The sequence below is a fragment of the Alosa pseudoharengus genome, unplaced genomic scaffold (genome assembly GCF_046254945.1).
Source record: "Alosa pseudoharengus isolate Yale_2024_CS ecotype anadromous, Long Island Sound unplaced genomic scaffold, YU_APseudo_1.1 YU_APseudo_1.1_scf_1, whole genome shotgun sequence".
Taxonomy (NCBI): domain Eukaryota; kingdom Metazoa; phylum Chordata; class Actinopteri; order Clupeiformes; family Clupeidae; genus Alosa; species Alosa pseudoharengus.
The window spans coordinates 2,377,066-2,390,648 of NW_027468564.1; the positions used below are offsets into that span (position 1 = coordinate 2,377,066).

Genomic DNA, 13,583 nt, shown 5'->3' on the forward strand with positions numbered 1-13,583 from the left:
CTCATGGTGTGGTGGTCCTTAACCTGTTGAGGAGTGAATTATTTTCCTGGTTCCTTCTAGAATTCTATGCAAACAATCTATAGTTTCAGTGTTCCTTATACAGTCTATGGGGAAAATCTCTGAGGGTAATTGTGACATCATAATGGTGGTCCTTAAAAGGTCAAAAGCTCTGTGACTTACGTAAACACTATATCTCAAGTCTGCCTTGAGGTACGTTCTTTTAATCTATGAGCGTTCACTTCGACTAAGAGATCAACTGGTTAGATTTTTTAGATCAGATGTCACAAAGTTCACTCGATTCAATTTTATTTATCCTAATAGTAGGCTGCATCAAAATTGTAGTAATCACAAATTACAAACAGCAACAACAATCCAATCAGACCAAATTAAAACACTCATACAATTCCCCACCAACAAAAACATAAACGTCATCACATTAAGCACCCCTTGTATAAATCAACAATCTTTCACTGGATACGTTTCCGATAGCAAACTATTCTATAGAATCGTGCATGACATTCTATGGTGTTAAAAGTATCGCGCTAATGCGGTTACCGTCCCAGCCCTGTCAGGGATTTAAGATTCGAAATGAATGAAAACCCTTTTCCACACTTCATACACTTATGAGACTTCTCTCCACTATGCATTAGCATGTGGCTTTTAAGATCTGTGAACGTCACGAAAGCTTTTCCACACTGGGCACATCTATGAGGCTTCTCTCCGCTGTGTACTAGCACGTGTCTTTTAAGATTTGAAATAAGTGAAAAAGCTTTTCCACACTGTGCACACGTATAAGGCTTCTCTCCAGCGTGTTCTAGCATGTGAAGTTTAAGTTTTGTGGTCGTTGCAAAAGCTTTTTCACATTTTTTACATTTGTGTGCATTTTTGTTCTCTGCACCATGTGAAAGCACATGGGATAGAAGATGCTGAATTTGTGAAAAAGCTTTTCCACACTGGACACATTCATGTAGCTTCTCTACGGTGTGACTTGGAGTGCGCTTTTTTACGGCAGACCTCGTGCACGCTTTCCCCTGCGGAGCACCTTTCCGAGGCGTGTGGCAGTGTGAACGCTCATATGCGTCTGAAGAAGTGAGAAACATCTGAACACTTTTGCACACTGGGAACAGTTATGAGACTTCTCAACAGTGTGCGTTAGCAAATGGGATTTAAGATTTCGAAATTGTGAAAATGCTCTACCACACTGGATACATTTATGGGGCTTATTGCTAATGTTCAGGTCTTGTTTAATGCTAAGAGAGTGTGTTTGCTGGTGTTTCTTAAGTTCTCTCAAGGCAGTGAATTTCCTCCTGCAAATGGTGCAGTGATGCAGCCTTCCTCCATGGATCTTCTGTTGCTTCACATGTAGGTGTTCTGACACACCTGGAAGAGTTACCATAGAAACTTAGAATGACATTCTACAACTGTGGGTGTTCTGATACACCTAGAAGAGTTACCATATGGACTTAGCATGACGGAAATATGTTCTACATCCAGAAATTCAAAAATACCCGAGATATCATTCAAATGCAGAATTATACATATGTGAGACAATACATCATCACCATGGCAATACATAACCAGGCAGAGAGGGTCAGTGAACAAAAATATTTTTTATTCATTTATTTTTTAATTTGGAAAAGCATGTTTCATTCAAAGCATTTACATACATCTAGGTAAAATATAGAAGATTATTCAAGAAAAAAAAAACAATAATGTCAAACAAGTTCTTGGCTTGTATTGATATTTCAAAATAAGGAATACACCACAAAAATCGCCCTCCAAATATAGGAAGTGATTGCAAACCTAGGCATCCTTGTACTAAAAATACACAAATGATTGCAAACCTAGGCATCCTTGTACTGAAAATACACAAATGATTGCAAACCTAGGCATCCTTGTACTGAAAATACACACATTTGGCTGCCAGTGTGTTAAGCAAATTTGTCTTGATAAAACGGCTTAAAATAGCTGCCCACTAAATCAAGTCAAAATTATTTTACTGAAAAAGCACAAGGCAAGTCTCTTTATATTCAAAACAATACCAACTACCTTTTTCTTTTATCTTAAAGATTAAGAACACTTGGTTAGATCAGTACATTTGCAGTGTAAATGAAGACATGAAGAAGTTTTAAATGTATCGGATGCAGTTACGGGTGTTTTTGGCCATATTCACTCATGGCTAGCAAATGTCTCCAAAGCAACTCAGGGTTAAATGCCTTGACAGTTCCGCACTGATGCGACAATTCGCCTTATTCACCTGGCGGTCAGAACAAGGCTAAAGGGTACACTTACCATTACACCTAAGTCCAGCAGTTGATAGTGGTAATGCATCCTGCAAACTGCCAAAAAAAAACTCACTGAAGAAGAACAGGCCAGTGAACCCTTCTTTTTCGGTGAGCTTTTTTTTTTGCAATTTGCAAATGGAGTGCATTACCGCCACCATCTGCTGGACTGAGGTGTAATGGCAAGTGTAACCTTTAACCTCGTTCTGGCTGCCGGGTGAACAAGGCGAATTACCCTCAGAGATTTTTCCCATAAACTGTATAAAGAACATTGAAACTATAGCTCGTTTGCCAAGAATTCTAGAAGGAGCCAGGAAAATAATTCACTCCTCAACAGCACTGCAAAAACTGCTTATCTATCAAAATCTAACCAAGTGTTATTAATCTTATATCAAGATAAGAAAAACTAGTTGGTATTGTTTTCAGTATAAAGAGACTTACCTAGCGCTTTCTTGTGAAATCATTTGACTTAATTTAAAAAATAATTCACTTATTTTAAGACATCTTATCTTGAAAACAAGCAAATTTGTCTGCCAGTGCGTTAAGCAAATTTGTCCCAAAAACAAGCAAATTTGTCTGCCAGTGCGTTGAGCAAATTTGTCTTGATAAGACTCCTTAAAATAAGTAAAAGTCTTCTTAAATTAAGTCAAAATGATCTTTTGAGAGGGCTCTAGGTAAGTCTTTTCATACTAAAAACTAGATTTTAGATTTTAAAATTAGATTTTTTAATCTCAATATAAGATCAATAACACTTGGTTAGAATTCATTTTTTGCAGTGAGGTTAAATGCATTGTTCAAGGGCACAACAGTGGAAGTCTGGTCATTGAACCCACAAGTTTCTAGCTACTGCAGGCTAGTCAGGATCCTATCACTATGCTACCACCGACCAACAAGGTAAGAAACTGGCACAGTACATATTTAAGAGTCACAGTTTCTGAAAAGGTTTTTCCACACTGGACACATCATGCGCTTTCTCTCCAGTGTGTATAAGCATGTGGCTTTTAAGATCTGTGCCCTTTAATGCTTTTTTACAATGGGCACAATTATGATGCATTTCTGTGGTCTAGGTTGTAGCAGATGGGACGTAATCATATTTGAAGTTTGTGGAGAAGCTTTTCCACACTGGTCACATTTATGAGACTTCTCTCCAGTGTGAGTTAGTATATGGGATTTAAAATTTGAAATGAATTTTCCACACTGGACACATTTATTAGGCTTCTCTCCAGTGTGACTTAAAATATGACTTTGAAGAACTGAAAGCAGTGTAAAAGCTTTTCCACACCATTCGCATTGATGAGGCTTCTCTCTTGAGTGCAGTAGCATATGGTACTGAAGAGTTGAAACGTGTGCATATGCTTTTCCACAAAGGTCACATTTATGAGGTTTCTCTCCCGTATGTGTTAGCATATGGTTTTTAAGAGTTAAAACACGTGCAAATGCTTTTCCACACTGCAAACATTTATGAGGCTTCTCTCCTGTATGCGTTAGTAAATGGATTTTAAGAATTGCAGGGCGTGTAAATGCTTTTCCACACTGGTCACATTTATGACGTTTCTCTCTATGTGTTAGCATATGTTTTTTAAGAATTGCAGGGTGTGAAAATGCTTTCCCACACTGGTCACATGTAGGAGGTTTCTCTCCCATATGTGTTAGCATATGTTTTTTAAACGTTGATATTAGCAAAAAAACTCTTCCACACTGGAAACATTTATGAGGTTTCTCTCCTCTATGTGTTAGCATATGTTTTTTAAGAATTGCAGGGCGTGAAAATGGTTTTCCACACTGGTCACATTTATGACGCCTCTCGTCTCTGTGAATTAGCATATGGGCTTGAAGAGCTGCAAATATTGAGAATTTTTTTCCACACTGGGCACATTTATGATACTTAATTGTGTGAAACAGCATATGGGTTTCAAGATTTGAAATGAGTGAAAACCCTAACCCACACTGCACACATTTATGAGGCTTTTCTGTATGGCGTGTTAGCTGATGGATGTTAAGAGCTGACATTTGTGAAAAAGCCTTCCCACATTTGAGGCACTTATGAAGCTTCTCTATAGGCTTCTTTTCTATTGGCTTCTGACTAGCCTTCTCTCTCGAATGTACTGGCATATGCCTTTTAAGATAGCAAACTTGTGTGAAGGCTTTTCCACAATGGGGGCATTGATGGGGCTTCTCTCCAGTATGTATTAGCATATGGGATTTTAGAGTTGAATTATATTTGAAGCCTTTTCCACACTGGACACATTTATAAGTCTTCTCTACAGTGTGAGACAGCATATGTTTTTTAAGAGTTGAAATATATGGGAAACCTTTTCCACATTGTATGCATTTATGAGGCTTCTCTCCAGCATGTTTAAGCAGGTTGAGTTCATCATTCTGTCCATGAATCTTCTGTTGTGTTATATGTGGGTGTTCTGATACACCTGAAAGAGTTACCATAGAGACTTACAATGAAGAGTTATCACGTAGATTTAAAATGAGAGGCAGATGTTCTACATCCAACAATAGACCGGTTTCAGGTCCCTAACAACCGTAGTCAAGAATGAACTCGGAGGACAAGCACTAGTTGTTTACACTGACAGCGCATAGAAAACAAGCTGGCTGAACTTGATATAAGATGAAGAATAACTAGATGTACCGCAGAGCGGTACAAAATATGACCGCCGCCCAGTCCAGCACATTTTTTCCACAAAAATAAATCACGCTGAAAGGCCTATATGATTCGAACTGTCTCACTAAATTGCATTAGCCACACTCAATTCTCACTGGTATCTGCTAGACAGCAAGTACCAAAACATGATTAGTTCATAGATTTCACATGTAAAATTCATTTTATACAACCCCACCCCCATCTTGCCTGTTCATAATTCTGAGAAATTCTTGAATTGTGCGCATGTGTGCGTGTACACGTTTATGTTTATGTGTGTGGATGTGTGTGTGTGTGCGTGCTTGTGTGTTTGCCTGCGTATGTGTGTTTGTGCATGTGCATGCATGCGTACATATGTCTACTGTGTGAGTATGTGTCATACGTATGATTACTGTGAATGTATGTGTGTGCGTGTGTATCTGTTTATGCACATGTGTGCACATGGAATGGGTTAACATGACCCTTGGAGGCAAACATACGGAAAAAATTGGTCATCCTAGGCCCTACGGTTCTCAAGATATTCACAGAAAACTGTGTCTGCCCTACCCTCCTTTCGGGGGGTCCAGTACAGCGGGGGGGCTACAGATCAAAACGAGAAATTATGGTTCCATGCTATCCATGTGGGGTTACATGCCCACCAAGTTTTGTGTTCCCCGGTCTTTCAGTGTCCCGGGAATCCTTGTTGGTGTACGGTCACTAAATGTACACATACATTTTTTTATTGTAAGGCCTCCCATGAACGAAAGTTCACAAAACTTGGCATGCATTCGGAGGGTGTCATAATGATCCTACACTTTCAATTTTGTGCAGTTTTGACCATGTCAGCCAGAGATATTGTGATGAAAACACCTCATTTTTTGCTTTTTAATTTTTAACTAGGTGGCGCTATACGTGAAATAAGTGGTAATGGGGTGGGTTGGCATGCCCCCTTAAGACCAACATACAAAAAAAAGGTGGACCTCCTAGGCCCTACGGTTCTCGAGATATTCACAGAAAACTGTCTCCGGCCACCTACAGGCCAGTTGGTGTATAGTAACATAAATGTTTTATTGTGTGGCCCCCCATGAACGGAATTCCAAGAAACTTGGCGTGCATTCAGAGGGTGTCATAATGATCCTACACTTCCAATTTCGTGCAGTTTTGACTGTTAGGTCACAGATACCTGCGATTACAACACCTCATTTTTACTTTTTTGTGTTTAACTAGGTGGCGCTATACATGAAATGAGTGGTTATGGAATGGGTTGACATGGCCCCTTGAGATCAACATACAAAAAAAAATGGTCCTCCTAAACCTTACGGTTCTCGAGATATTCACAGAAAACTGTGTCTGCCCTACTCTCCTTTCGGGGGGTGCAGTCCAGCAGGGGGGCTACAGATCAAAACGAAAAACGATGGTTCCATGCTATCCATGTGGGGTTACATGCCCACCAAGTTTCGCCTACCCCGGTCTTTCAGTGTCCCGGGAATCATTGACGGAAATTTGGACATGCGAAAAAGAAAAAAAAAAAGAAAAAAAATCTGACTAAACCTATATGACCGCCGCTTCGCTGCGCGGCGGTCATAATAACATATTGCCGAAATATTTCGGTGTAGCCGAGTCTGGATTGTTTTCATCTAGAGGTGTAGCGGATTTACCTATGAAAAAGCAATGGATTTTACAGAAGGTAGGCTAAACATGTGGCCAGTCACTGTAAAGTTACGTTAGGCTTAAGCTAATGTTAACGTTAGGGCTTCGACTGCAGAAACAATTAGTTTAGATTTAGTGAGAACATTACCTACTCAAAGGGTACATAATGACAGGGGTGGAGAATCATTTCCCCCTGAGGTCAGAGGATAATTACTTTGATAAAGTAGCCTATGCTGGCCACACATTGAACGATTGACTGAAATAACGTTACAATGCACAAAATGCATTGTGCTGGATGTTAACTGACAGGACAGGAGCCTAATACGGATTAGCTATAAACTAGGCTACCTTATAGTAGGCCTATGCAATAACGTTACTTGCAAGCCCATGTCTTCTTTTCTAAAACAAACAACTCAAATGGAGTGTCAACTTTAACTTTAGGCTACCCTACATATTGTCATTTGCGTGAAATGTAGGCTAACGTTAGCCTCCGTTCTCATGGATCATAAGTCTCTCATTAAAATGATATGCTGAGGAATATGATAAAAAAAACACTTTGTTAACGTCACTACCCTATGTTATTTAGCCTACATGACTTGAGTTTTTCCTCTTGAGCATGAAGATAACATTTGTGGCATAACTTCGTAGCTTCATAATGCATGCTTCGTATTCAAATGTCTAGCACCTAGGCCTGCCTACTTTATTGGCGTTTAAATTTTTTTTAGCTTTGAACGGACACATCACAAAAAATGAAATGTCTCCTGTACCACACAGGGGAATTTCCGTCTGCTTTTCTCTGCCAAAAGTTAACAATTTTCAACCTCCTTGCGTCTTTCTCTCAATGTATTGCTATACGGCTCTGGGTTTGCTTGTCCTCCGAGTTCGTCCTTAACGACGGTTGTTAGGGACCTGAAACCGGTCTATAGAGTACCGAAGTGTGACGTTCCCTTTCCATGACGGCAGAATCACTGGATCTAAACAAACGTTCGAAGTGGCTGAAATAGCATTGAATGTAGATATGTGCCATTTCTAGCTAATAAATTGTTTTAAATGTAGGCTATAGCCATTTAAACATATTTTACCTGCTAGGCAGCAGCTTAGCCACATAACACAGATTACCTGGCAGGTCTAAGAGAAAGAAACTAAATTCCTGTGAATATTTCACGTTTTATCAAAGACTGGCAGCTGTTAAGAGTGAATGGTGATGGTGAATACTGTGTTTAGATTGATTTGTTTAGATCCAGTGAAATTGCTGCCTTGACAACGCTACATCATGGCTTCAGTACTCTTTTCAATCATGGCTTCAGTACTCTTTTCAATTAGCAGATAAGGACATAGCACACATTTCAACAGAAACACTTAAAGCCCCTTTACCTTTACCTTAAAATAATGTTCCTTTGATGGCATATAAACTCTTAATAGCGCAAACTACACTTCTGCACTCTGAGCAGGTTTAATCCCTTGTAAAATAACCGTAAAAATAAGTTGTCTTAACCTTAAAATAACCATAAGTTCGGAAAGGAACACTGCCCCCCCCTCCAAAATGAAATTCAGAGCTCTCTTTTTACATACTGCTATCCATGTATTCCCTCTATCTTAGTTATGTTTATAGACCCTTTCAACAATAAAAACAAAAACAATGCTTGAACATTCTATTTGGTTCCCAATCTACTTCCTCTGCATTAAGATAACATATGGAATGTTAAAAAGGAAGTCTTGTGGGGCCAACTATGATGCTGATAATGGAACTCTCTTGAAAGGGTCTATAGTTTGTTGCAAAGACGCACATTTAAGTCTTTAGTGTTGCTGTAAGTGACACTGTAAAATGAGGTATAATCAATTTAACATTTTTGAGTTTTACTAAATTTGTCTAGCTCAAGGGGGTGGCAGGGAGATTTTCATCTCTCCCGTTCTGCTCTTGCCCAAATTGTTTGCATCCCATATGTGCCATCCTAACATAGCATTAGGCCTCTGAACTTCACCTACGCAAAAGCTGCCATCTTTTGCCCATATAAGGAGATCCGAATACTTGTGGATTTTTCTTATGGGAAAATGGAGATTTTGAATAATCACACCTGTTTAACATGGGTAAAGCACATTTGCGCTTCACATGACACATTTGAAATACACGCAAAGAACTTGTGTGAGGCTTTAAAGGGGATATAAGGATCTTACATTACAACAACATCTCAACAGAGTAAGACAGATACAATGAACAGATTTATTACAGCCAAAACAGAAGAATCCTGTCCAACAAGGCTTGGCGTTGATTTCTACGTACAGCCCTATTAGTAGGGGGGCCTATGTGTCTAATTTGGGGGCTTGTGGGATTCGCATGTTAATTTTTGGAGAGTATTATATCTTTATTCTAGGAGTTCTTACGAGTAGAAAAAAACATGTCTCCATTTTTTTGAAGGTTTTGAAGGACCCAAATTAAAGGTCAAATTCAGAAAAGGTCAAATTTGGTGTTGTGCAAGGTAGTGTGCAAAAGTGGACCACATAAACAATACAACACTATAAAACATTTTTAGGCTGATAATTGATCTCTTTAACAAGACATTGTGCCTAAAATTCTCGAAATTGTCCGCTTAAAAAAATAATACTTCAATATCAATTCATGTCTATTAGTGTGCTTGAGTGTAGGCCTAGCCTGCTCTGCCAGTTCTTGTCTACACCCATTCAGAGCACAAAGTGCAGAGATCTCTGTTAAATCAAGTTTAATAGACTTTTACATAGCTAGTATCAGCTGAAGTAACCCTATGTAAGTGTGAAGAAAAGAAAGGGTAAAAGGATCAGATAGACAAACAGACAGGTGAGTGTGTGTGTGTGTAAGAGAGAGAAAGAGAAACACTAGTGTCGTGTCTGGGAATAAAGAGATGCAATTGTTGTCTGTATACAGATGGACTTATGTACTGTAATGGTAACGTGTACTTTATTATTAACTGGAAAACTGTATGTATACTCATGGACTTTCAATGGACTGTGGTTGTTATGGTTATTATATGTGGGTTTGGGGGATAAATGATGCGTACGAGTTGATGAAGAAGATTGACAGCCAGCTGTATGCAATTGGGCTGGTGGGCAATCAGCTTGGACACATGGATTGGCTGGCTTCCCAATAAAAACACGCCGGACACTGCGGGAAGGGGCGAGAGCTACGGCACGCAATGTGCCGGGGGAATGCGGTGGTGGTTCTGTCTGTTTGTCTGTCCAGATTCCTGTGCCTGTGTCTTGGTGATCGCCCATCGGAGGACCCTGGAGCTGCCTGAGGAACGACTGACACACACCTTGAAAGGAACGGTAGTCTGAGTGAGTGACTGGGGCTAGTTACGGGCTCGGACGGTCGCTTAGTGTTTACTTCCTTCTCAGGCGGCAGTTCCTCGAGATGACGAGCGGTGGATTTGGAGGAGACTGGCGAGAGATTTGCCGTTCTTGCTGCATCTAAAGGAAAGTAACCGTGTCTATTGTTGCTGTGTGTGCTTGGATTCAGCCGTGATTTGCCGTTCTTGCTGCATCTAAAGGAAAGCAACCGTGTCTATTGTTGCTGTGTGTGCTTGGATTCAGCCGTGATTTGCCGTTCTTGCTGCATCTAAAGGAAAGCAACCGTGTCTATTGTTGCTGTGTGTGCTTGGATTCAGCCGTGATTTGCCCTGAGAATTCCCTCTGCCTTCTCCAGACAGCTTGCTGCTGCTGTGTGCTACTTCCGGGTTGTGCCACCAGCCACCAGCTGATCGGAGCAAGAGAGGGAGCGTTCCCGAGGAGCTGCACTGCTTCCATCGTCATAAAGCCGTTTTGGACTGTTGACGGACAGTTAAGTGCGGGTTACCGCAGACATACTTGTTTGGGGGTACCTGCTGGGAGGGCTGACTTTATTTGGTTTGGTGGGTAATAATGCACTGTGGGTTTGCTGTGCCGTTATAGCTAGCCGTGTGGTGGAATTTAGCCCTGTGTGTTCTGTAGTAAAATGTTGCTGTGTGACATGATTTATTCTAATCTATACAAGAACTCCTTTTGGTCACCTGTGTGTCTTGCTGTGATTTGCCCCCCCCCCCCGGCTTCAGATTGACTGTCTGAAGGTTGTGTGTAGGCCCTTAATAAATATCATGATTTGCACTTCTGAGTCTGTGGTGTCTATGGCGTCTATGGTTGACGTATTGGCTGCAATATGCAAAATATAGCTGTAGCGAACCGGCACAAAAGTAGCCTCCCGTAATAGGCTATTATATCCCATTTTATTCAAAGGTAGAACGCTTCTGACAACTCCAGGCTTCCACGCATGCTTGTTTGTTTACACCGAATACAAGCTGAAGTGCAAAACGAAAGTAGGCCTAACGTTTGCCTACTGCCCCCATCAATGCAGATATTTCAAATAAAAACTAAAAGTATAAAACACATATCCTTGATTAGCCTACGTTGGGTTTTGTGGAAGAGAAAATTAACTGTTTTAGTAGTAGTATTAGGCAGTATGCCGTCAGATAGGTCACCATGGGCATATTTGGATTAGCTAGGCCTATAGATGGATTCACAAATAAATAAATTAGCCTACATTTGGCAGGATACTTGATATACAGGCTAAATGCAAATATGGCAATGTATTATATTATTTTACATTAACAAAATGTAGGAAAATAGAACAGACTGAAAATAAAGTAGGCACTGATCTTTAAAATCATGTTTCCTGTAGCCTAAATGTTGTCAGTCATTCTTAATATTCGCAATTGGTGCACTGGCATGTTTAACTGTTAGCTGCAGTATAATGTTAGATTATGTGTAAGTTAAGTACAGAACTGACTGTGCGCCCAAATTTTTGTCTGTGCTCCTAAATTTTTTAACTTGGGCGCACAAGTGCTCCTGAAAAAAAATGTTAGTGTAGAGCCCTGTTTAGGGGTCCTAAACGTTCCTGTGAGGGGAACAGCCTATCTAAAACAAATTGATAAATGCTGGGTGGTGAATCCCCCTGAAAGAAAAGTGGTTGTCTGGCCACGACACTAGCAGTGACAGTTGGCTGTTTAGCTGGCAGTTATAGAATTTAGAATATCGAATAACCTGAAGCACATAGTGCTCTGTTCTTCATGGTTGGTGGTATTAGTGGCCTTCTACATTTGAGCAAGCACATTTTCATAGTTCATGGTGGCACAGTCTAGTTAGGTTATATTCTGAGGTGTGTCTTTCTGTTAGTCAGGTGATGGCACACATATTCTAAAAGAAACAGATTTTGGGCTATGTATCCAGTGGCAGATATGTGTGGACTGGTGAATAACCCATCACTAGAAACATATGCCAAATTTCTTGTTTTTGTCCAAGAGAGAGTATGGAGACAGGTTGTTAGACAGGTGTTATTACAACAGCGTAATAGCATTGCAATAGTCTATCCTTGAGGTGACAAAAGCATGGATTAATTTCTCGGCATCTGGTAAGGATAAGGACTTCCTTATCTTTGAAATGTTCCTTAAATGGTAAAATGAAGTTTTGGTGATCTGTTTTATGTGATTATTTAGTGTTAGGTCCTGGTCAATTATAACTCCTAGGTTTTTAACACTAGTGGATGAGGTCAGTGGAAGATCACTATATGTAGCCTGTGATGTGGATAGGATATCCCTCATATTTTTAGAACCTAAAACTTTGACTTCTGTTTTATCGGAGTTCAAAAGCAGGAAATTATTCGTCATCCATGTCTTTATATCTCTATAAGTTTGGCTAACGGGGTTAATTCATCAGGTTTTATGGAGACGTATAGTTGTGTATCATCTGCTAAACAACAGGGGCCCCAGTACTGAGCCTTAAGGCACTCCATATTTTACCATAATCTGGGTAGATGGTTTATTATGGACCTGTACAAATTGTTGACGGTTAGGAAGGTATGATCTAAACCAAGCGAGTGCCGAGTCGGATGCCTATCAAATTTTCAAGCCTAAGTAGTATGTCATGGTCTATGGTGTCAAAGGCAGCGCTGAGGTCCAGAAGGACCAGTATTGATACAAGGCTAGGTTTTTTGAGGGAGGGCTTAATAACAGATGTCTTAAACGACTGTGGTATGCCCTGATAGCATTGAATTATTTATAATCAAGAGCAAAACATTATCCAGGAAGGGGAGAGCAGTCTTAAAAAGGTGTGTAGGAATAGGGTCTAGTAGACTAGTTGTAGATTTTGATGAGGAAATTGTGGAGGTGAGATCTAATATGTTGTGTATATGTAAATGAATTAAATGTTGTTCGAGGTCTCATCTGTAATTCTGTTTTTGCTATCTTTCAGCAATGGAGTATGTGTATTTGGCAGTGTTGTAGTCAAGTCACTATGCCTCGAGTCCGAGTCCAGGTTCGAGTCCTCAGTGTTCAAGTCCGAGTCAAGTCCAAGTCATAAAAAAAAAAATTCAAGTCCGAGTCGAGTCCACTACTCATCCGAGTCAAGTCCATTTTTTTCCATTGCAGATGAAATCCTTAAAAGCAAAACGGACAATCTTCTGTCTCCAAGCAGGGGTGCCATCACTTGTGTGAAAGTAGTATTGCCAAATGTCTTGCCAAACCCAATGTGTTGTATTTATTATATCGGAGAGAATACCATACCATAGCTATACCATAGCCTATAGGCCTACTCATAATAAATGAGAAATCCACATCCCAATCACACAGGCCATTAAGTCACATTATGCTGTTACTGACTGCTGACAATTGTATAGGCAGTGTTGTAGAAGTTCATACTTCACAAGAGCTAGATGAAAGTTGGAGTAGGCCTATTTTGTAAGAGGTAGTGTGGATCATAAAAGGGCATTTTTTAAAATTCTGGCTGTTAAATAGCCTACACAATTTTAGCGCAGTTTGGGAGGGACAGAAACAGAGCAGGGCCCGTCTTGGTAGCTTCTTTCTGACTCCCGTGACGTGAGCACTGCTACCGGCAACTGCATAATTATGTTATCACTTCACTGACACTATGGAGACATATTTCACGTCAACAATAGAGATGAAAACTAGCTTTAGGTTAATGAAGATGTAGATCAATTGCCTAATTAATTTATTTGTGCAACA

The 13,583-nt window shown here is 40.1% G+C and overlaps 1 protein-coding gene across 3 annotated transcripts in view; it reads right to left on the reverse strand.

The window, feature by feature from the left end:
- LOC143120344 (uncharacterized) overlaps positions 1–13,583 on the reverse strand; it is a 58,448-nt gene that overhangs the window by 5,063 nt on the left and 39,802 nt on the right. For 2 of the 3 annotated variants that reach the window (XM_076281368.1, XM_076281370.1), the window contains one exon: positions 2,486–4,708. The exons of the other annotated variant lie outside the window; for it this stretch is intronic. In XM_076281368.1, coding sequence (XP_076137483.1) covers positions 3,300–4,708 — 1,409 coding nt within the window. In that variant the 3' untranslated portion in view covers positions 2,486–3,299. Of the gene's footprint in view, positions 1–2,485; positions 4,709–13,583 lie in introns of those variants that run through there. 3 annotated transcript variants of the gene reach the window in all.